Source organism: Andrena cerasifolii, chromosome 5 (genome assembly GCF_050908995.1).
Source record: "Andrena cerasifolii isolate SP2316 chromosome 5, iyAndCera1_principal, whole genome shotgun sequence".
Classification (NCBI taxonomy): Eukaryota; Metazoa; Arthropoda; class Insecta; order Hymenoptera; family Andrenidae; genus Andrena; species Andrena cerasifolii.
Window position 1 is genome coordinate 4,704,308 of NC_135122.1, and position 26,053 is coordinate 4,730,360.

At 37.6% G+C, this 26,053-nt stretch overlaps 1 protein-coding gene across 5 annotated transcripts in view; it reads left to right on the top strand.

Moving 5' to 3' along the window:
• Nucleotides 1-26,053, top strand: part of Cnc (NFE2 like bZIP transcription factor cap-n-collar) — a 168,931-nt gene that overhangs the window by 58,077 nt on the left and 84,801 nt on the right. For all 5 annotated transcript variants that reach the window (XM_076813023.1, XM_076813022.1, XM_076813024.1 and 2 more), the window contains exons 2-3: nucleotides 716-880; nucleotides 12,599-12,674. In XM_076813023.1, the coding sequence (XP_076669138.1) occupies nucleotides 716-880; nucleotides 12,599-12,674 (241 nt within the window). The remainder of the gene's footprint in view (nucleotides 1-715; nucleotides 881-12,598; nucleotides 12,675-26,053) is intronic.

The window sequence follows — 26,053 nt, forward strand, 5'->3', positions numbered from 1 at the left end:
TATTCGTCATGTGTCGAGTAGAGTTAACTCGGGTTTGCGAACGAATGCTGAATAATTTTTTTAACCTTTATTCGATATTTGAAATTTTATTTAAATACAAATTTTGCACGTTTCTGCTTCATTCGACGTAACTGGAATTGTTACAGCATCTATGATTTATTATGTCACAGGAAAAAAATTACGTATCTTATGTTCTCAACTATTAAGTCGATTCATATTATCGCGAATATCTTCAAAACCGTAAGAGATATCGGAAAAAAGTTTTATTCAAAATTTTGTGATTCTTGATATTCTACAATATCGGGATAAAGAATTTTTGAAGAAAGGATCGTGGGGATTAATTCATACAAATTAATTTGTTTCAAAAGTTCTTTATCACCATATTGTAGAATATTAAATATCATAAATTTATATAAATAATTGAATATACTGAGGATATAATAAACCATTAGTTTGAGGGGGTGTTTTCACCCCCAGGACCGTTTAATTACCGAAACAAAATTTGTTTACATTATTATATCACTTAAACTATGTTTCTGCAAAGTTTAATTTTTTTTTTTAATTTTCTGGATATTCCTCTTCAGTTGAAGAAAATTACTCTCTTATTTGTCTTCTTTTTATTACCAGTGCAACGCCATTTTAAGCATAATAATGTATTCAAGATCTCTAGCGACTTTAAAAAAACCTCTTCTTACAAGATTTCCTCTTTTTTCAGGATATGGATTTAATCGAGGTACTTTGGAAGCAAGATGTGGATCTGGGATTCACATTGGTGGAACCAACTGCCACTGCCAAAAAAGCGTCTACGTCGGAGAAGGGTACCGAGGATGACATTGAGAAACTAAAAGCTCTGGAAGCAATCAATGCGAACAACGAGAAGGTTTGTGAAACTCTATGTACTTCTCTCATCGACATTCCAATTTTTCTTCTAAACGACCAATCTTCGGAGGGAATGTAGATCGTAAAATCATTCCGATATCAACGGCGCTTTCTCTCGCGTACAGACCACAATTAGCGATTAATAGCTTATTGTTTATTGAACGTCAGCTACTTTCTGCTTTCACATGCCAGAGTATGCAGCGTCTTCCTCTCCTTTTAAGTACCACTTGAAATCTCATTTTTCACACATTTTTCCAGATAAGGCATCTGCCTTGACGTTAGGTTTTCCTGTCGTTGCATACCTTCTTGGTAATTATTTATCAATATGTCAAAGTGCTACTTTATAACAGAGTTAAGTATTATTCGAATTGTTTCGAATAAATTTTTATCTAACAATACAGAATCCATTAAACACAAATTTTGTGAGAAAGTCAGGGTCAAAGTCTTGTATTTTCTAGGTCCATATGTAAGGAGATTGACTAACATAACTTTTCGTAGAAATATTTAATAACTAAATAGTCAAAAGTATTTAATAACTAAATAGTCGAAAGTATTTAATAACTAAATAGTCAAAAGTATTTAATAACTAAATAGTCAAAAGTATTTAATAACTAAATAAACTGGGGTAAACTGGGGGAACATTGGCAGGTTTCTGAAACATTTTGTTATACAATTTAACAATCAACATGGTGAATGAAAGCTTCATCGTTATTCTTATCCATTGTTCGTCATCCGAATCAAATTCTGCCCAGCTTCGCTTTAACCGCACATCTCTGTCCGAACTGTTTCGTAGGAATTTGTGCTCTGTCCTCCAATCGTTAGGAAGAATTGTAAAACTGCTTCAAATAGTTGCTCGGATTAAAATGCCCGTCGCACATTGGAGACAACGACGAAAGGAAAAAGGTCGTGATTTGATTGTATTAATACTCGGGGTAGATATGAGCAGGAAAGGCAAGCGATCCGTGTCGATAGATCGATATCGGTTCGTGAAGTCGACGGTGAGGCATCAAACAAAGGTGACGCCACTCTCTTGACTTACAAAAGAATTCGGCACTCGGGGTGGCTATCTCTTTACAATCTCCGGTTCTTGACTGTTCCGCCTCGTATAAAAGTCGTTCGGATCGCAGCTATGAAATACACATATTAGGTCATCTTACAGGCATCGCGATTTGTTATTCGCCTTCGCCGCGGGAATTCTAACTTTTTACCATACACTTTCCTTCGTTTTATATCACTTTTACCATTTGCCCATCTATCTTCTATAGGTTTTTCATCAAATTCTTCTGATTTCGTTGAAAGAAATTATTTACATTCTTAATCCATCTGTTTCACTCAAATAATTTTGAAGATTTGTAAAACATGAAAATCTGATGGGGTTCCAAATGAAATCATTTTGGAAGGATTTGATAAGAACAAGTGCTGTATAACTACAATCGTTGTAATAACTATTTAGCATGCAAAGCATTAAAATTGAATAACTAAATTTTTCTAGAAATGTTAGTTTGGATATAATGAAATTTATAGTTGAAAAAATTGTTGTGGAAAAAAATGATTTTTTGTTAAAATTGAATAACTAAATTTCTCATTAATCAACTATGAAGAAATTCTCCTTTTCAAGAACTATCGTTTAAAAAGTTGACCACAGTATTTTCAATTGTTATATAATACATTGCATAAATGTAACTGGATAATCAGTCTTCAGTTTGTAAAGCAACCAGTGAATCCTTCTTTTTTTTTAAGAAAAATTCTTCCTAGAATTTACCACTGAATCTTCATTTGCGATATTCTACATCACATTAAAGCTACCATCTAATTTTCTACTCAGCATTTTTTTCCTTTAAATATTGGCTAAAGCCCAAGTTGCCTTCTTTCATGCCGGCGTCTTCTAATTCTTATCAAACCACTGCATGCGACTGCCACCGCGGTAAACCCCAAACATAGATCAGTCAAACGTATAATCCTGCAGGAATCGTGGAAGCCATGTTCGGCAGACACCGCAGAGACTAAACTGAAGGGACCCATCCCACGCGCTTTTGGATACCATCTCGGTCGGTGTTTTAAACCTTCCACTATCGGTTCTGATCTTGTCTTTTGCCTAATGCTTCGTGCACGGGAATAGTCGAAAAGTTTACCCTTCGAGTCTTATTGCATTCCTTAAAATATATTTCCCGCTGCTCTCCTTCTGTTTACCTGAAATCTCACAAATTTTATTCACTTTTAGCGAAATGGATAACAAATTATTTACACCATCAATGCGATTCAATACGTGTCGGGTTATTCTTGTAGGATGAAAACATTTTCGAGCTTCTTAGAATAATTATTTCTTATTGTCTATTTACAAATATATTTCTCGGCACGGGTGCAATTGCGGTGCAATATTTAACAATAATAACCCGAGCAAAGCTTAAGAACTAAAGTAGAACTAATAGAAATGGCAAGCGAAGGAAAATCCACCAGAGGAAGACCGGTGAAAAGTGTAATAATTAGCAAAGAAGCATCAGAAGTCGGAAAACAGACGAGGCTAACCTTAAAAGACAAAACGTTCATATGCCAGGAGGAGATGACGGATCCAGGCTTATCACTAGTCCTAAACAAACTGATAGAAAAAATGGATTGGATGGCCGACGAAATGAAAAAAGTAAAAGAAGAACTAAAAGAAGTAAGGAAAGATTACACAGAAGTAATCGGTATAATTAAGGAAATTGCAAACATATAATTAAGGAAATTGCAAAAATAAAGGAAGATACGAAGCAGAAAGATCTAATTTGGATGGTGGAAAAGGAAAACCCGGAAAGAAGAATTAAACTGCTAGAAGGAGTAGATGAAGGCGGGAGAAGAAAAGAAAAAAAGAACAACATTATCATTAAACGACTGGGATATAGAGGGAAAACTAGACGAAGTGGAAAACTTTATAAAAACAAAACTAAACATAGAAATGAAAGTTGAATATACTCAGGTAATAAACACAGGTAACAACAATAAAACGATAAGGGCTAAACTAGTAGATTGGGAATCCAAGCGGGAAATAAAAGAAAATAAAAAAATGTTGAAGGGCGAAAAAATTTATGCAGATGACAACCTAACAAAAATACAGAGAGAGATACAAAGAGAAGTATGAAAATATGCGTCAGGACAAAGGAAATTGGGAAAAAGAGTGAGAATAGGATACCAAAGGCTCTACGTAGACAATGAATTAATGGTATGGAAGGAAGACAAAGGATTGGTGAAGGACTTCTTATTTCGAGGTGGAAAAAAGCAAGAATAGAAACGCAGGAAGAGGAGAGAAACAAATAGAGATAATATTCTGGAAGAGAAGATTTCACGGAACACATACAAGGAAGTCAAATAAAATGCCTGTGCGAGACATTCAGAACGGAAGAAACAATACAGTTACCAAGTTTTCTAAAGGAATATAAATGTATAGTAAGTAAAGCAACTAGAATAAAATCAGTGGGAAGGGCCAGGGGAGGTATGTGTATTTTATATAGAGAAGATTTAATAGAATCAATAGAGAAAATATCAATTGCCGAGTCATGGATGTGCATAAAAATCAAGATGAACCGGAAAGAATATATAATATGCAACACCTACATAGATAAAGGGAGTGGACAGATAATAAGAACACTGGGAGCAAAGATAATGGAAATCAAGGAAACAATATCAACAAATATATTTCTCGAAACACAGTATTAGACAGATTATTTTAATAAAAGCTTTATCGAAGATGCTACAGTCTTGGCTAAACCAGGGAAGAGAGATGAAACAAGAGATATTGTTTGAAGGAATGGTTTTCTAAAGAATCGTTTGTCAAACGTTATTACACTTTGGAAATACAAAAATTAGGTAGCTACACTAGTGGTCGAAAGTGTAGAATTACTTACCGATTCTTCTTATGATCATATCGTGCGACAATTTTCTTCTACTTTGAAGTTAATACTTTCAACAATGAAGTGTCTATTATTACAACGGCTTTCAATAAATTATCCCACGAAACAGCAGATAGCTACTTAAATTATTCAATGAGAAAGTTTCCAATCTCACAAGGGAACATCCCGAGCCCGGAAATTGAAAAGATTCTGAAACTATATGAATATGTAGGGAATTTTCTCCCGATTATCACGCACTTTTTGTTTGCTGCCCAAATTCACTCTGAAGGGGTGTAATTGACCCCTGAAAATCCGGTTATTTTCCGAATTTTGTGCTATAACTCGCGAGGTGTAAAATAATTTTTTACCAAATAACAGATCTAATTAAAAGCAGTAATTTTTGTCTTGAAACTTTTTTTCTATCTCTTGCAATTCGGGAGTTCTAACAAAAAATCGGAAAATAGCCAAATTATCAGGGGTTAATTTCACCCTCTTCTAGTGAGTTTAGGCAGCAAACAAAAATTGCGTTGTGATCAGGAGGAAATCCCCTACATTTTCAGAATTTTTTGATTTTTCGGGTTCGGGATCTTCCCTTGTCAGAATAATAGGTATAAAACATTTGGAATATTCCAAACAATCATCATTCTTATTCAACAAGTTAGCAGAACATTCCTTTCTACCTTAAAAAAAATGGTTTTTCAGTGGAACAAGCTTGAGTTGATAGTGACTCGTTGAAGTGGGGTTCTTGTATTTCTCTCAAGGGTGCAGAACTTCTCCTTGGGACTAAAATCGTGCCTGCGCTTCAAACGATTGATTTTAATACACTCTATTCTACGGCGGAACTTTTTCATCGGCGATTTCCTTCGTCCGTAGCGTTTCGGTCGATGGACACCAAGAGCGCTTAAGTATCCAGGAGATTCGAAGCTACGAGAGCTCATCCATACTATGGTCACCGACAATGACGTTGCATCGACGTTCTGGGCGGGAAGCCCATCAGACTTCTCGACGTTCTTTCTCTTCTCCCTCTCTTCTCTCTCTTTTGACCTCTCTTCTTCATTTCTCCCTTCTTCTCACGACCTTCGGTAGTCACTGTTCCTCCTTTCTTTCCCCGCATCGCTATCTGCTCGCTCCGTCTGTCGGGTTCTTCCTCTTCGGAGATCGCATTGTTCCAGCGGGTTCCACCTTTGTCAGGGCACATCGCCGCCTTCGAGGGATCAATAATACGGGGAAGATCCTCGATCCCAATCGAAAGTGGACAGATCGATTCAAAGTATGCTTCGCGAACAGTCGAGAACAAAGGAAACTCCAGTCTCCTCTACTATCACTCTTCAATCCCTTTTACCACGTATTGACATCTCTGTTCTCGATTTTCAAATTCCTTCGCCTGCGAGTAATTCATCCTTGAGGCACGTTCCGGGCTACGTGGACCACCCGGTGGGTGGTAGTATTCGACGTAAATGAAATCTTCATTCGAATGGAGGAGGGGTGGAGATGTTTCTCAAATTCACTCTCGAAATCAAAATAGAACAAAAAGCAGCTGAATTTATGAAGAATATAACATAACTATTTTTCTATAACTGAGTATGGCAATCTACTTTGGTAGAATCTTTTGTGAAATCTGAATTTCCATCGTGGAACCTTCTTGTAATCACAAATTGATCACACAGGGTTTACATAGCGTCATTTTTTGGTTGCTATTTTTGTATTTTGGAATCTTTTAACTTTTGAGCGATAACTGTACATTCGTAACACTCATACAGTCGTGCTCTAATAGTCTTTTAATCCTTGAAATCCTGTTATTTTGGGATTAATATCTTACTGCTTCAAATTTTCAAATTGGTTAGTGAAAAAGGTTAAACTTTATTACCTGTAGGTATTGTAAGGAAAATTGAATCCAGTCGCAGTAAAGTTCTTCATATTTCTTCTATAAATTACTACTATATCAATGACATCTTACCATCGAAACACTTCCGGATAGATGCGTAATATATTCTTCAAAAAGCAGTATTAGTATTATCTAGCATTTTAGTTTCTTTGATTTTCTTTGGTGAGAAAGTAGCAATGAAAAGTCACATTCCTCGAAAATCCATTACGATTGATGGAGTTACAATTTGTCACACGCGTTGGCCCAACATTTTTAAAGCTTATCGCACCTGCAACGCGCTTCGCATTCGATCGTAGAATAATTATCCGCGTACGTAAGGTGACTGGCACGAATTTTTAATTCTCGACTCACCGTAAGATTTAAACGATCCATGCTCGCCGGGGCGACAGGTTCCATTACGGCGAATAGCCTTTCCCATTTCAGCAAGAAACAACCACCTCGGATCAGCCTATACAGGGTGTATCTTAACATGTGGGCGGGGGATACAAAAACAATGAAAAATGTTCATATAAACATGTACCCTATTTAACCTTGTTCCCGACTTGCAGCTATTTTTGTACTCCACTATTTTGCAACTCCCTACCTTTATAAGAAGCGCTCGAAATTGCCACCTTCGCCCTGAGTGCAAGTGTTGCAGAATTTCTCAGAAAATTCAATAAATGTGACTGAAATGGAACTTCTTCTAATACTTCACTCAATTGATTGTTTAAGAAATTTACAAAAAATTAACCTGTTAATTTTCCATTGCGAGCACGCATGAAACACTGAGACTCCGACTGTCATCTAAATCGCTCGCGGAGCGTAAATTCGTGTGTGCATTCAATTTTGAACGCACCTTTAGATTCGACACATCGGACTGAAGTAGCGAAGAGTGAAGGGAGCCCGACGGGCCCAATAATGTCTTTTCGACACCGCCTGTTTCCCCACTTCTCTCTTTAGCCATACGCGTGGAAATACGACTCGCTCTGTTTACCTATTAGGTCATCCCGTAAGTAATGCGGCTTTTCTGAGAGCTGAGTTTTAAACAATGGGTTCGGTATGCATACTATTGTATAGCGGGGGATCCACCTGAAGCTAAGCTATGCTGTGCTATGGTATGCTATGCTTTGCTTTGCTTTGCTTTGCTATGCCATGCTATGTTATGCTATGCTATGCTATTTTATGCTATGCTATGTTTGGCTGTGGAACCAACATAGCACAGCTTAGCTTAGCTTTTGGTGGAAACGGTTCCATAAAGATGTATTGAAGCTAATTTTTGAAACTTAGCATAGTTTAACTAAGCTAAGCTATGCTGTGGTATGCTACGCTAAGCTAAGTTATGCTGTGCTATGCTATGCTAAGCTATGCTATGCTGTGATATGCTATGTTATGCCATGCTATGCCATGCTTCGTTTAAAAAAAATTAGCTTCAATACATTCTTAAGCCGGGAATCCACCGGGAAGCTAAGCTATGCTATGCGATGCGATGCTATGCTATGCTATGCAATACATTTTTATAGAACCGTTTCCACCAAAACCTAAGCTATGCTATGCTATGCTATGCTATGCTATGCTATGCTATGCTATGCTATGCTATGCTATGCAATGCTATGCTATGCTATGCTATGCAATGCTATGCTGTGTTATGCTATGCAATGCTATGCTATGCTATGCCATGCTAAGTTTTAAAAAAATTAGCTTCAATACATTTTTATGGAACCGTTTCCACCAAAAGCTATGCTATGCTAAGTTAAAACATAGCATCCAATAGCATAGCTTAGCTTAGCTTTTGGTGGAAACGGTTCCATAAGAATATATTGAAGCTAATTTTTTTAAAACGTAGCATATCATAGCATAGCATAGCATAGCATCGCATAGCATAGCTTAGCTTTTGGTGGAAACGGTTCCATAAGAATATATTGAAGCTAATTTTTTTAAAACGTAGCATGTCATAGCATAGCATAGCATCGCATAGCATAACTTAGCTTTTGGTGGAAACGGTTCCATAAAAATGTATTGAAGCTAATTTCTTTAAAACGTAGCATGGCATAGCATAGCATAGCATAGCATAGCATAGCATAGCATCGCATAGCATAGCTTAGTTTCTAGGTGGATTCCCGGCTTTAGCTTAGCTCCAGGTGGAACCTCAGCTTTACTGCTGAACAAAATCCAACAGTAACCATTGAAAAATTAACCCAGAATTGAATTCGACTCATTCTACGATCCACGTTATTCCCAACATGAAAGCCCGCATTACTTATTGGACGGCCTAATACAATTGGCGATACAGAGGGATGATTTCGGAAGCAGCGTCCGCTGCATCTTCTCGCCTCGTTGCGCGGCGGTAGCTATCTGCGTAACGTGTATTCATAAAACCATCAGGACGGATAACGTTCACTTGTTCGTGGGATGCAATCGCGGAGGGTTTGGCGAAATGATAGATGTATACCGTCTCTCTGGGCACAAGGAGCGCCATCGATGGACCGAGTTCGAACGAAGAGGGTTAGGGCGAGGGTGAAAGCCGGTTGGCCGCGGGAAGCAGCCGAGCGAAAGAGAGGGGTGGGAGAGAAAGAGAGAGAGTGATAGAGCTAGATTGTAAGAGGGCGGTGGGGGGAGACAGGAAGCTGAATAAAAAGAGAAGGGAGGCCAGAGCCAGAGAGATTGGAGCAACATGGCAGGGGGATTCCGAGGGACGTATTGATGGACCTGGAAATTGAAAACGCGCCCAGGGATCCGAAGTGGGTTTGGCCTCCTTCTCTTCCCCGATTATTTCTGTTGAGCGAAATTTCTGGACAAAATGGTGGACCGTTCGTGACATCGTGTTTCGGAATTGTTCCAATCGCTCATTTATATTCCTCTTTTCACTTCTACCACATTATTGTTCGCGAAGTATAAAATACGCGCAACTGTTTATACACATTTTTTTATTACTTTGACTGTTTCCTTTGCTGATTTCCCAGACATTGATGCACCTTGAGGGATATCTGGAATACACGAGATTATGACACACTGTAATGCATTTTGAATCTAAGCAATCAAAAATGCATCATTTGTTGGCCGGAAACATTATTTAGAAATGCCTGTAATTTGCTTATGACTTTCCTCATACTTCGATTCTCAGTCATTTTAATTATATGTGGCAAATATGCAGAATTTCAATGAGAAAATGTGAAATCAAATTACACGTGTCACTTCTGGTTACTATTAATTCTTAATAAAAGATAATTTTAGATGGTAACGTGATTTAAATCTTATATACAAGGTTATTTGAGATGTGTATGAATGGAGTTCTGGGTTAAAATGTGAGTCTGGTGTCTAATGTGGCAAAAGTTGATCGATTTCGAAAGTCGAGTTTGAAGATCATGTTTAGGTATTGATAACTAACTCTATCTTCGTATCACCCATTGTGCATCCATGTATACATTTTTTGCCCAATAACAATTGAATTCTTTTTTTAATTTACCCACTTGCTGCAAAGACTGATTTTCCATCTGACAAATGACACATTGTTGGCTTGTTGATAAAACTGACCAGGTCAATAATTCTATCCTAAAATCCTTAAGAATTAATGGAAGCAATTCGTTCCTAAATTCTTTAAAACAATAGATTAATAAAAATCCATAGTAGGAGAAACTTAGGAACCTATGTATTTTGAAATAGCTCTCAATTATTACCTGATTTCTTGTAATAAACTAAACTTCAGATGTACATTTACTGAAAATTAAGAGATATGGACTTGGTCAGTTTTACCAACAAGCCATCAATCTCTCACCTACGACTTTCTAATCTTCACGAAAATCAACATTATTTCTGGACGTAAAGGATTAAAGTAGTACCAGGATCAAAGGGTCCAAGATAGACACCAAGGGAAACCGAAAAGACGCTAGGTTACGAATTATTCGCGGAATCATGACTGGCACCAATCTGGTGATTTCAATAGCGCTCGATGGCCGCGGCATGCAGCCCATTCAGTTCATGTTTACCCACGGTATCGATACGGATTTGAACCGTGCTTCCTCGTGACGATCAGTGGTCGAAGTAAGCGACTGTACTCCGGAAACGTTAATTAATAGTTGCGCTTCTTGCGTGAACGGATACTGAATGAAACTGAACGTTATGGGGGTACTTGAGTAGGGGTAGTAGTTCAGTATCGAATTAGGTATATAATTGATGTGTTGTAAAATAATTATCTGTGATATTTTACCTATCCTTTATCCTACAAATAAAACATTTTCAACTTTCTACCCTAGTACCATTTCTGGTTGGCCTACAGTATCCCCAAGTTGGGAATTACTTGGCCATCAAAATGCCAACAATAAATGCTACTAGGGTAGGTTTCTTCAAATAAATGCGAGTAACAAATCAAATATCGCGAAAAATAACAGTGTTACTCTTTTCATAAAATTAAGAACATGTTTTGTTGCCTTTTTATTATTATCAATACATCTTCCTGGCTGAATGTGTTACAAGTAGGTACTCCACAAAAGTTTCCTTCAGATATAAATCTTGTAATCATCATACTAATAATAATTATAAGTCACAGTCGCGGGAATAAGTTTTCTTCTCAACCAAACCACCGAATACCTCAAAAAAGAAATCGCGAGTATACTATAGACTATATTCCAATTAACACGCGCATTTCCAATACGTAAGAATAACTCTTGTTTAGCACGCCCATGTCCGTTGTTTAGAGCCTGATACCGTCAGCAGAACAATGCACAGGCAAAGAGATTATCTGGACAGCTTAATCCTTTGCGTTCCAGCTTATTTGCCCATTAATGGAATAATCAGAGATCCTTTGCTCAGCGCTGCCTTTATTAAACACAGAACTCTGAAATAGGAGGAAGTACAGTAGATATATCGATTCCAGAGCGATGGTATCACCATCACTTTTACTTTGCTTCCACCACCCACAAATTCTTCGAGTTTCACAATGTTTAACGCTACTTAATATTAACTTAAACTTCGACGTGCCTGAGAGGCACAGCTACTTGGAGTGCAGGGGGTTAAGCAGGAAACATACGGCTGCAGCGTGCGCGCGGATTGCCGATGGTGCGCGACCGTGGCGCACTTAATTTCATTTTATGGAAGTTGTTCGATCGAAGGGTGAGAGGATTGATCGAACTTTGCATTCATAACCCCGAGTCTTCGGATAACGCACCACTCGACGACGATACATCACGCAGAATGAAAAAGAGACTGAAGCAACGGTACAAGGGGATGAAAAGCGGCAGGTAGGATGGGGCGAAGAGAGAGAAGCCGGTGGTTGGATGGCTACTATCGGAGAGTCCCTATGATTAATGATCGACTACAATGCTGTTTTCATTAAACTCATTTCACTGCAGCTCGTATATAACACCGACATGGCCGATCTATGGCCTCGGGCATACGTGCGCCCTTCGGTCCTTTTTTCACGTTGCTGTTAGGATCGTTGATTATGACGTCTCTATGATCGTCGACCTTGACGGTCCCGATTACCGTCCAATTCAATTCGGTCATTGTTACGCGACCGTCGTCCCTGATCCTTTGATTGCCAATAAGAAAGCACGCTGAATGAGAGCCGAGCGCGATCTCCAAATTTGGGAATGACTTCATCCGCGCCAGAAATTTTATTCTCGCACAAGCTTCCTTCCCTTTTTCCAAGTTCGCGTCGTTCAAAATAGCGAGTATTTTCGACTAAACAGTTTCGACTGCTGCTATGTACCTTTTACTCAAGGAAATCAATAGTTTAGCCATTTAGTTCTCTCATGCAAGCTCAGATTCTTGAAAAACATTGAAACACAAATTAAGTCACAAGGTGTGGTCTGTTCGCACGGAGGAAGCTTTTTTGGTAAATCTTGGCAATTGTGACGTTGCCTTGAACTGTACAATTATTGAATTTAATTGCGATTTTGTTGTTCCACTTTCTAGGAACTGAATGCACGATCATAATATGAAATTTCGTCACTTGATTGGGCGTATGCTTTATAAAAAGAATCTTCATTTCTAGAAGGAAACAAAGGAGTTCGAACCGCAAGAAGATGATCCATGGGCGGGTCTTCCTTACACCGTCGACCTTGAGACTGGTAAGTGCAGATGATTTCTCTTAATTATATAATAAATAAATTGTATAACATCCTCGATGATCCTACATGTATTACCTACAGCGAAAGTGAATCGCTTAAGGGGTTATGCCTAGTCAGGCGACCGAAAAGAGGCGAATATTTGTGAATTTTTTTTGAAGAAGCCGAAGCGTATAATTTTACAAAACTTTTTGCGTTTAAAAGAGTAACATTTAGAGAACATTTGGTAATTTTTTCGTAGAAAAATATTTAAGTTTATAATAAAATAACAAGCGACATCCAAGAAGCATTTTTAAAAATTTGGTTTTGCGGTGAGCATTGCCATTCGGAACTAGATTATCTAAAATCAAAAAACAAAAAAGATTTCGTTAGTATATTAATGTATCCTCAGGTTGACGGAGAGAATTTTCCGAAATATTAAGTTAAAACAAAATGGCGGCTATTTAAAGTTGAAATCCTGAATTTTTCGCGTGATTTTTGCAGGAAAAAATCAGGATTTCAACCTACTATTGCTAATCTTTTATATGGTGAGCAGATATTCCTACTATTTTTCTCCAGAATACCGAAAGCACTGAAAGAAAAATTTGTTTTAACCCATCGTATTGTATATCTATTACTAGCTCTACTACTCGGCTTCGCCCGAAATTTAGATTCTGATTTTATAAAAGAAAAACATTCTTTTTATTTTATTTTTTTTATGAAAATAGTCACATTTATCTGGATTAGCCAGGCATAATGAGCCGAGGTACATTTTTTGATCCCCAAGTTTACCGTTCGAAAGTTTTTGGGCGACAGACAAACACACAAACATACGAGACACTTTCTACTTTAGAGTATAAGATATTTTGATATATTAAATATAATTGGTAGAGTACTTATGTCAGGATTAAATAGTGCACACCCAACATTTTTCTCGTCTAGATAAAAATTTACAATACGCATGTGATTCAAACTTTCTGTATTATTACATTATGAAGCTTCCTGCCACATCTGAACATTCAGTTTACGTAGGTGTGCTCAAACTTCTCTGCACTCTAGATACGTTAAATTTGGTTAAACTGGCAGGTACAGCATCTTACAAACAGCCCTGTCATAACATATCCATCTTATCTTGAATCAGCTTTAAGCTTTTATCTGCTGCTGCAGCGTATGCGTGATTTCACGATTTCGATCTATTATCACTTTTTATTTCACATTTATCACCGACGAAACTACACCACTGAAAAAATCTCTGCTCTGTTTACAACATGCAACTGTGAATGTATGCAAGAAATTTGAATGTGTGTTGCAAAAATGTGGTTACTTAAAAATACTTTAGTTTATCCCTTTCATCTTCGTTTTACTGTCTTCTGTTTGAATATTGATTTATTAAAAATTTGCAGTCAGATTTGAGAAAATTAGTTTTTTTTGTGAAATATTCCAAATGGAGTGCAAAACAATTTTTTAATTATCGTAGTGTTCGCTACTCCATTTGGAATATTTCACAAAAGACTAATTTTCTCAAACATGACTGCAATTTTTAATAAATATTACGAATTAAAAAAGTCTGTTTTCTTAAAAAATTTGAAGTGAATATAATTCATGTTAAAATATGAATTTCCTAGAATTTATCAGAGTGCTCATGTGTAGTAATTATATGATAGAGGTTTGTAAATTTAGTTATATAATACGTTTATCCGCTAGATTGAACGCTCGGTTTCCGTATTGGAGTTTAATTAAAAAACTGATCAACCATGATAAATAGGTACGTTCTACATGTCCTAGACGCTTGGCTACCAGCAGGCAGTTAAAAACCAGCTCCTTGCGTTTGAAACGTGTCAAATTAATGCGGCAATTTGTATGTAAGAAGTAATTTCAACGTTCGTTATAGCAAAAAAAAAACCGATCACAGCAGACCGCACCTTTCACGAATCTAATTACCATACGCGCTGAATAAACTAACCCACTGGCCATTTCGGTGCATTTTAACACCAATCAGATGTAGATAAGTACTTAGTAGAAGTGGAGAGAAAAACTGTTCCAAGATCAGAGGAAACTTCCGAACGCTATGAAGAACATAAGTGTGTACGATATCCACAATGTGATAATTATTCGAAACGGTTTACGGGTATACAGCAAAATCAAAGCTGAGTGGCATTTTATATGGACTAGCTTATTGGGTTATTACAACTTTGTTATTAATAAACATTTTGTTAACGCAAAAATTCAGAGACATAGCTAAATGTACTTCCTATCAATCAAATAAGGGTTTTTTGAATAAAGTTTTATAGTTTCTAAGAAAAAAAAACAAAAATCACACTTTTTTCGGCCTCCTGACTGAGCGTAACAAAGTATCCGGCGTTGCCCGGGTAAAACTTAGGATTGTCACACTTTTCACACCTTTGTCACATACCTTTGAGTGTCAAGGGGGTGAAATAAGGGGGAAGAGGTGGTATGTCCAGATTTCATGGTAAGATTTCGCGAAAATTCCCGAAATCAGCGATTCTCGACCTTATTCTGCGATCTTTAAACATTTGTAGCTCGGAGCAACGTTAACCGATTTTGATGAAATTTCCCGAAATCAGTGATTCTCCACCTTGTTCTGCGATGTTTAAACGTTTGTAGCTCGGAGCAACGTTAACCGATTTTGATGAATTTTCATTACAAGCTCACAAAAAAAAGTTTAAAAATCGACCTTTACTATTCTTTTCGCTATTCCAACCAAATACATTTTTTTTCAAAACGACGAATCGCGTCAGTTAGCAAACTAATCCTTCTAGCTTCTCAAAAAAACTCAAGTTGTTTGGACCAATTCTAAAAAAGTTATGCGATTTTAAAAAGTGTCCGAATATTAATGCGAGTCACTGTACACGTATTTAGACGAACATTCGTTTGCTGTTTGGTAGTCGAGAGGGGGTGGGCGGGGGAGGGGTAGGGGCATGGGAGCAAGGGAGAGGGGAGACAGTCAGGTTGGGTAGCTGGCAGTGAAGATGTTACACAGATTTTTTTGCTTCTCAACACTTTTGCTGTGACTATTGTATGACAGAATATCAGAAGAGGATATAGAGCAGGGAATCTATTTTTGGTGGAAGCTGAGAAACGAATATTGTATGAAAATACTACCAAACCTACCCAAGACCGTCCGCAGATTTTTCCGGGAGGGGGACTTTCCGGGGAGGGAGGGGAGAAACAGTGAAGTTGAACTCACGTTGTAGCACCAATTTAATTAAAAATTGTAAAATTATAATTTAAAAATATTCACAGTTCTCAATAAAAATTAATTTTTAAAAATAAGCGATTTTTCTGTAGCCAGAGGGGGGCATTTGCCCCTCCCCCCTCCGTGGACGCCCATGAGCCAACCTCTTACTTTCAAACTTAAATTCCATAATCAACCAGCGATTTTAGTCACAGCTACTACACGAAGAGTGTGTTTATTGTATTTCTCGTGCGCCGCTATAAAATTTGAAACCCCAAATGGTTCGATTCATATTACCGTGTATATAAAGAAGTCTTAAAGAATATTACCAGTAGTAATTGCTAATGTATACTTATACGACTGTTTCCCGCCATAAAAGAAATCTATAGTCGTCCGGAACAAAGTGCCGCGTCGAGTGAGTCGATATAATTTTATCCCGACAGATGTCGCAAATTCGGAGAAACATTTAAAGGCCGTCGGGCGACAAAGATGGGCAGGAAATAATTTTAAACAGAAATTCGTGTATATTTCTGTTTAAAATAATTTTCTACCCCTCTCTGCCAGGGGATAGTGCCGGGTGACGTTCGCGACCACCCCGTCGAGTTGCTTCGCCGTTTGGATATGAAGATAATAGTAAGCGAAAGGGAATGCAGCGCGACGTTTACCTGACTGCCGAGGCGCACTTTATTCAGGTGTGTACGCGAGCCACGAGTTTTCAGAGCCAGATTCCAGGCTCGGTAAGAGTCGGGAAGAAGCCGGGGAGTGGCTTCAGGAACGCCCTCGCTACTTTCTTCCCTCCCTTACCTTCTGACCCCACCATCCTGACCAGCCCTTCGCATTCTGTTCGCTTCGCTTCGGTTTGCCTCGGTTCGCTCCCCCTCCCCCCCCCCCCCCCGCCTCCTCCTCATCCCTGCATTTAATTACTTTGCGTCGCACCGCGTCGACCAGAGTGTGCGTCTAGCCCGCCGCGATCATCCACTCTACGTCGTGTTTCGTATCGACGCTTGACGAAGGTTCGCTCGTTAAAACCTTTTTAAAATGGCGCGTACGCGGACCTCTTCCTTCTTTTTATTCCACAGGAAAAGTAAAAAATCTGCCCCCGACGACCCGCCCCGACGTCACTTTTCTAGCGACGATCAAATAGCAGACGGTTCTTGATCGACGTAGAAATCAATACCTGCGCGCGAAGAGTCCCTGCGGTGTTTTCGAAAAGAGAGGACGCTCGCTGAGAAATGCGTGGCAACGTTCGCTGCGTTCGAGATCGGGGGGGCTGATTTCTATGCGGGCTAAGTGGGCTGCGAAGCTTTGGGAGCTACAAATTTTGAGAATTTCAAAAGCGGGTTAGCACAAAAGCTTCAGCCAACTTTGAAAAACAATTCATGGGCGGAGCGAAGGTGGGCGGGGGTGGGCGTTTGCCCCTCCTCCTTGCACAGGAAAAATGTAATAAATTAGTGGTGCGTGCAAAATTAAATTAATTTATTAGGAAATAAATAGAAATTCAATTGTTAAGTAACTCCGGTTATATTGAATCCTAACCACGTTCCTGAAACAATTCACTTTTCTTCTTATGCAGCAAATTAGCAATAACTTATGTATGAATTAATTATAACTGCCATATTGAATTAATTTTGAAAATGTCTCCACTCTTTTAAATATTTCGTGATGTTTTACGGAAAGGGTGGCAAACGCTTGTTAGCCCGAGGGCGGTAAACCTCCAAATCCACCCCTCTTCAAGATACATATCCTGTAACCTCCACAGAAAAATTCAAAGTCGTCGACATACATATTTGTAATTTATTTGATAATGTAAATAGACGTCGCAGCCTCAAACAGAACTCTCTGAGAAGGTGTTATTGATCGCGGCGAAATATTTTTGCATGCATGAAACGCCATTCAGACCGTAATAAATCCTTCGTTATGGTTTTGTTTCTATTGTCAGGTTGATTGACTTTTTAATTAACAACTCCTGTCGGCACGTAATACGTAACGAATGCAAGTACGTGCAACTACTACTGGCGAAGATCGTTTCGGGAGATTGCACGCTTTCTGTATAGTTCGAAAAGATATAAATAACTACCGACATGCATGACATTACGTTATATTTTATTACACTGAATGACAGATAGTCGGAGAGGGGGGAAGCGGGATAAAACTGGAAAGCCTTTTCTTTCTCGCCGTATAATTGTTCTCCATATAGAATATATTAAGGTATTTTCGTCTAGACAGGCAAATTTAAGGTCGTTTCTGGGAATTTATTTTTAAGAGAGAGGTAATGATAAAATATTGTCCTTTTGTGCACATGGTTATTAACAGTTTAGCTATTTGTAGAATTCTGGACCTCTTCTGGTCGCCTGAAATAAAAAATTCATAGCTTATTTTAAACGTAACGAATATGGCTATCGTCCCTGCCACAGTCAAGTCAATATTGCAAATAGTTTTCTCTTTTATAGCACTCGGGAATTGCAAAGTCGATGCTAAGTTTTGAATATGACTCTTTACAAGGCGGCCGTTTTGTCAAATGTTTTCGTGTCTTATTTATTCTGGTAGGGACGGTAATCGCTTTCATTACGTTTAAAATGAGCTATGAATTTTTTATTTCAGACGAACAGGAGCGGCTCAATTAATACCGCTGATGAGACAGAATTTCTGAAACACGAAACGCGCGAAGGATAATAACTTTTAAAATATTGGCAATACACAATTAAACAATATTCTGCAAATAGCTAAAGTGCTAATAAGCATGTGCACATAACGACAGTAGTGTAGCATTATTCGGTTTTTTCAAAATAAATTCCCGAAAATGAACTTAAAATTCCCAGTCGATTTAAACGAGAATTCTCGGATTAAATAAATTCTACCGTGTTATGTTGATATTTTCAACTTTATTCGAGTAGATATCACACCTGTTTCCACCTCACTCGTTGAATTCTTAATATTTGTCTGCATCAACGTAGGTCAAATAAAATTATATGAGATGCGAAAATGTAATTTTTTGTTTTTTATAGTTTCAGTTTAGAATAAAATAATGACAATACTGCGAAGCGATTTGTGAAATTTCGTAGCTTACTTTGTTGACCGTACTTGGGATAAAATTTTGAGTTACGTCACGATGGATTATTTTACCATTTTCGTGCCGAAAGTGAGAAACGTTACATAGACGGCAATCGTTGTGGTTTACCGTAATGTACAGTTTGCTAATTTGTTCGGCTGTATCGATCTGTTGGTTGATACTAAATTAATTCGATTCCACAATAATAAGTTCACTTTACAAAGCACCAGTCAGCGTAACAAGAGCACCGGAGCTCATTACGCGGCTATCTCGTCGCCGATCGATCGAGTCTACTCGACGTACGGCATTGTGTGATTAATGAATCGTTCGACAAAAGAAAGCACAAATTCCTCGGCCGCCACTATTCTTTAAGATTTAGTAAGAGAACGCGGAGAACAACCTCAAGCGAACTTCGACCACGTATACAGCCTCTGAAAATCTGTCTTTAATGCGTAACGTAAGCTGGGGCTGTAATAAATATTCGAATAATCTATGTAAGCATTTAAGTATTCGAATAAGTTCTGTAAGTATTCGAATATTCGAATATCCGATAATTCGAATAATTTCTTTGAATTTTTGAATATCAAAGAATTCGAATAAGTTCTTTCCAATATTTGAATATTAGAAAATTCGAATAATTTCTTCGAATATTCGAATTTATAAATTTACTGAAGATTAAAAAAATACAAATGTGTCGTTTGAAAAACTAATAATTGTAAAGGCCAATATATGTGGAAAAGTATTTTATGTTCAGATTCCTATTCGGTACGAACTGAAATTCAGTAACTCCAAATATTCGAATAATTAGGAGTATTCGAATACTCAAACATTATTCGAATAATTAGGAGTATTCGAATACTCAAACATTATTCCAATAATTAGAAGTATTCGAATATTCGAATATTATTCGAATATTTGGAGTTATCGAATATTCGAATATTATTCGAAAATTTGGAGTTATCGAATTTCTGTTCGTACCGAATAAGAATCTGAACATGAAATACTTCTCCACATATATTGGCCTTTACAATTTCAAGTTTTGCAAACGATACCTCTGGAATTTTTTAATCTTCAGTAAATTAATAATTCGAATATTCGAAGGAATTATTCGAACTCTCCGTAATTCGAATATTCGAAGAAATTATTCGAATTTTCTGATATTCAAATATTGGAAAGAACTTATTCGAATTATCTGACATTCGAATATTCGAATACTTACAGAACTTATTCGAATACTTAAATGCTTACATAGATTCTCGAATATTTCTTACAGCCCCAGCTTACATTGCGCATTAAAGACAGATTTTCAGAGGCTGTATACGTGGTCGAAGTTCGTTTGAGGTTGTTCTCCGCGATCTCTTACTAAATCTTAAAGAACAGTGGCGGCCGAGGAATTTGTGCTTTCTTTTGCAGCGTCATTAATAAAATGACCCCTTAAACAATTTCTTGCTTTTCACAATAATTTCTTATCCCACGCAAGCAACAAAAACATTCCGTTGAAGAAATGTGTGACGCATTAAACAGCTGCCTCAGAGACGAAAGGCTTTCCTTGTCTGACTCATTATACAGTAAAAAGCCTATTCGCGGTAAAAGTTCAGTGCACTAGGAAGCTTGGAGGAATAATCAGATATCGCAATACCTTCGCCACAGGGGAATTGTAAAACGATATTGTTGTAGTCCGAGACAAAGTTGCATTCGAAAGGGCGACTTACGATTACATGTAAATTTATTCGCAACACGTAATCCTAACACTATTACAAATCGTTTCCTGCGGTTACACGGACAGGGGCTCTCGGGCAAATCGCGATCTTCACGCACGAGGCCAGTGGTTTCGTGAAAAGGAACGAACAGGGAAGGAGAGTAAAAAGGCGCCGTGTGTTACCATCGACGTGCAAGGCGCTTGTAACAATTTGACGAAACATGATGGATTACACGGTGGATCTTATAAAAAGTTTATATCCGTGGAATAAATTATCATAGCATTGTCTCGCAGGGAACACTTAGGTGCGCCGCTCGCGCTCCCTTCCAATCGCCACGATCTGTACATACGTACGTTTCTTTGCTCCTTTACTCACGATCTTCGCAATTACAAAGCTCTTTGCTTTAATCCGATTATAAAACGCACTGTTAAAAATCAGATTATTTTAATCTTCTTACTAAGTTTTTCATTTAGGTAACGTTTGGGCTTGTCGGGTTTTAAAAACCACTTTTTACTTGTGAATTTGTAAAATTCGAAACCGGGTTTTGAATTTAAAAAAACGGTTTTATATATTAGAATTCATATGCAGAAATGAATTAATTATTTAATTGGAAAGGTTAACATTTTTACTTGAAATTCGTTTCGGATACAAGCATATTGTAGTATGTAACAGTTTATTTATTACCGTAAAACTGTATTCATGAGTTCATATTTTCTGAAGAAAAATACTAAATGGAACAGAGATTTATAATTTGGTAGTACTGTAAAAAATTTATATTTTGTGCGGATTTTAGCTTTTTTTTTATTTCGTTTTGTATGCAGTCTATTTTATTGTGTTGTATTTTTATAGATCCATAAATATTAAATGAACTAAAAAATTGTACCGATTTTAGTTAATTGAATTTTTATTTATTTATTTGGTTTTGTACAATCACGTTCTCGCTTATTAATCTAACCTAAATTAACAGCCTGAAGCAAATAAACTCGACAGTACTGAATTTCTATTACCGATAACCCTGAAATACTGAAGGTGCGGCGTCTCTCCCTGTGCGGCATCTCTCCTGCATTTACCCTATCCAAAAGAAGAGATACCGCAGATCAGAATAATTCTCTGACACCATCGTGACTAAAATATAGTGTTACAAAGGTTGTTGCTGTTTCACTAGATATACCTATCGATTGTACTTGTACCTCGCATTGAAATTTTGTAATAGATGTGCGACTTGGTCGACTCCGCCTCTTACAATATTCCTGCAACCTTATCGGCGCCTTTAATAATTCATCGAACGCCGGAACGTAGACGGGTGGAAGTTGAGTATCCAACGAAAGAGTGGTACAATACAATACAGCATAGGAAATTCAAGAGTATCAATTCATCGGCGCGAGTCTATTTTCTCTGTATGATTTCTTTCGTCATTATCAGTCCATTGAAGTCGTCCAAATAATTGCGCATCGAATGTGGAAGCAAAACGGAGCATAAAAGTCACGGAATATTTTTCCATAGTTAAATATTGCACGTGTAAGTGGTTTCGATGATAATGCTTCTCTACAAAATGTATTTAACTGTCCAATGTTTTTAAATAGGTACTACTAAAAGATTACAAATCTGTATTCATATCGCACTTGATTGATATCCTTCGATTTTTATTATTGCAATGAAAAATCGATGCGGCTGCTGCAGAAAATTTCATATGTACTACGTGAACTCACTTCATTTGGGGTGGCGCGTGAAACCAGTGCTGGATAAGCAAAATAAGCACGTGTTTAGGGCATCAGGAGAAAGGGACTATAGAAATTTTCTGAATTTTAAAATCTAACTTTTGTTAGGAACGTTTATAGAGTTTATGGAGTTGCGTTGAAGAGATCACCCTGTATAAGGGGGTCTTAAAATCTTGTAAGGGGAGAAGACCGTATAAATTGAACGAAGAATTTAAAAAAATCCATAAATCGCTTCTAAAACATTTAAAAAATATATTCTCAAAGTTATAGGGCGAAATTCAACTACGTATCGATACTATAGCCTACACTGCATTCCACTTTAGAACGGACTCGTTCCGCGCAAGGATATACTGTGTTGAATGGTAGGAAACCGGCGGGGAAAGTGCTACGACCAATCGCAAAAGTGCTACGACCAATCGCGTGTGTCAGATCCGTGGGACCTGCGCAGATCGGTCGCAAATCGGTAGGGGCGCAGGTCCGTTCTTATATGGAATGGAGTGTAGCGAGTCGCGCGCCTCTGAGCGCCGAGCATACCTAAAACCCATTTTAAACCCGTTTTTCTCGAAACCTGCGTCTTCGAAATTGGCGCCGGGGATAACTCAAAATCTATTTGACCGATTAACTTCAAATTTTGCACACTTTTAGTTTATAATATTCCTCAGAACATGAGCCTAAATATTTAACCGAATTATTTATTTTAACCACTTTTTTCAACCAATAAAGCGCAGACTTTTTGCGAAAATCACATTTAATTGTTCGAAATGTTGGGATTTTTAAAATATGCAAGTTTTTTGCACCATATTAAGTTCATATTCTTACAATTGTCAAATAAATTGGAAAAAATTGCATTGGTCTGTTTCGCATAACTACCAGAGACGCTACAACCGGCGCCGTTTTGCACCTCGAAAAAAAAACTATTTAAGGTAGTGCTCTATTTCTTTTGTATTTTTCATAATTTTACTGTCATAATTTTTTTTTTACGCATTATAATGTTAAATAAAGCACCCTTAAAGTTCCAAAAGAATTAGCGCATTGGTATCTTTGCAAAAAATCCCTGAAAGTTGATAAAAATGTATGCCGTTTTTACGGACTTCTCCCCTTAAGTGCTTGGGGCCTCTAAAGGTCTTAGTTCGGTCCTGCATGAAACCAACGTTAAAATGCGATTAGTATCTATCACAGAATTATGTTCAATAAAATCCTGACTGAATTTTCAAAATTTAATTTGACAATTTGATTGTTTCGTTAACTGAAAATGGAAATAATTTTATGAAACGTGAGTCACTTGCTAGAACTTGCTAGAACTTGTCTTAATTTAATTTTCCACACTATTTCCCGGTTTCAGTAACTTAGGATATTAACTTCAAATTTAATAATCACGGTTCACAGACTTTTTACATTTGCTCGCCTTGTCCTATTTCGATAGAATTTGAAACGTAGCTTGCAATCTGTTATGTACACGTGTGCATATATTATACAGGTTACTGTACAAAGTTCGATTCCACTAATAAACATAAACAGAGATTCGTTTATCAGCATTATTTGCGGCGATTTATTATTTCCATACAATCTGTGTGCACAATAGGTTCTCTAAAAATGCTTTATTGTATTATTATACCTAAGTAGGTATCAAAGAGGAGCTTCCAAAATAAATAAATATTTTCTACCGTTTAATTTCTTTTTCAAATGTCTGATAAACGGTGCATTAGAAACCTATAGTATTAGAAACCTATAGTACCTATAGTTGTAGGTATTTGTAAAAACTTTTTGAAAAAAAAAACATAAAGAATGCTTCATCCGTTACTGAAAGAGTTCAAATAACCTGAATTTTAATTCGAAACCCTACTTTCATTCGATGTATTATGGATAAAACTTTGTTGCCTCCCTATTCATTGCTCAAAATATTGATGCCTTCCACACAGGGCCGGCGGAACCTGAAGGGTTTCTTTTTTTAGCGTCAGCTGAAGGGGCGCTAAAAAACATACTTACATATATCGCACGCTTAGTAATAAAAGAATCCAACTCCCACACAAACAAAATGTAAATATAATCCCTTTCATATTGTACTCCGTAAAGAAAAAACATATTAACTAGAAAACCGGTGCAACAATTTGGGGGCGCCAAAAATTGTCTTGCATTAGGGCGCCAACCATCCTCGCGCCGGCCCTGATTCCACAGCAATTTTGTTCGTCTCTATACTGGGACTGATAATTCTTCGTGTGCACGTTGAACATATTGGAGTATGCAAGCAGCAATATTTTTCTTGCCAAAATTCACTCCGAAGAGTGAAATCAGCCCCGAAGTTACCCCTTTCTATTTTCCAACATAACTTTGTAACGACGCGAGATAGAACAAAACTTCAAATATAAGAATTGCTCAGTTTTGTATACTCTATTACACTGCCAAAAGAAAAATAAAGTCATATTAAAAAAAAAAAAATACGATAACTTTAAGGGCTGATTTTACCCCTTCGGAGTGAATTTCCGCAACAAAAAAATATCGCTGCTTGCACACACCAATGTATTCAACGCTCATACCAAGTTTCATTACAATCAGAATTTTCCGGGTGGGGAACGTCTCCGCGTCAGAAATTCGAGGCGCGATAAAAAACATCGATTGGGCGAAGTTACGCGTGTAGATGTACAGCCTTGTAAATAGAGTGCCGCGCAATATTTATAGGGTAGAGCGAGGAGTGGTTTTGTTGATTGCAAATAGATGAAGGAAATAGCCGACGCTCAATTGGCGGATCTATACCAACGTCGCTGTGGAGGGGGATAACGGAATCAGTGGGGTATGGTGGGGAAGTGAGATGCGAAACGCATGCGTGATTGTATAAAATGAAACATCTGCCACGTGCGCGGGCGGTGCATAGTGCGTGGTCCCGTGCGTGGACGACAGAAATTGTAAGGGGGAAGATCGTGGAGGAGAAGCATGGCCGCATCCGCCATGCGGGTGCGCGGGCATTTACGTGGCGACGCACGCGTGCGTTTCGTGCACTTTTCAACCCCCTTCCTGGGCGAAAGAAATGCCAATGTGCAGTTCATTAAACACCCTCAAGAACTCGGTCAGTCGCGTATCGATAGATATTAGGGTGTTTCAGGTTACAGGGTTAAAATTAAAATGTTACATTTTTTTTTTACTTTGCTTGAAAAAAATATCTAACAAATTTTAGGAGGATTGATATTTAATATTTAGAGGTTGCACACTTTACAGGCTAAATAATATATAGTAGGCTAAGAAAATATGATTTTCAATGACAATTATTTTTATTCTCAAGTCTATAAAAGTAAACTTCAAAGAAGACTTAGACTTAAATAAATTTATATATTATTATTATTGTTCGCACCTATAAAAATTCTGTAGCTTATTGTTTTAACCACATTTTTAAAACCTGAAGGGTGCCAAGGGGCCCTAGCACCCCCCAAAGAAGGTTCTTTCTAAAAAGAAAAGAAACCTGAATTCTCTGCTTTAAATAAACTCTTATAATCATCTAATAAATTTGCATTAACAATATTTCTCTCCCATCAACTAGCTTCCCCTTAAGATTAAATCCCGAGTGCGCCACTGGATAATTATACAATGCGGCATTAATAATTTTAGGTAAAATGTTTCGTGTCGCGCGATATTCCCTGCTAACACCTATGCCGCAAGTTTAGCCGGAGGTGTCGAAAACGTACGAATGCAATTTATTCCCAGTGTTGTATTAATTTCCGCTTCGATTCGTCACGAGCGCTCGCAAAGAG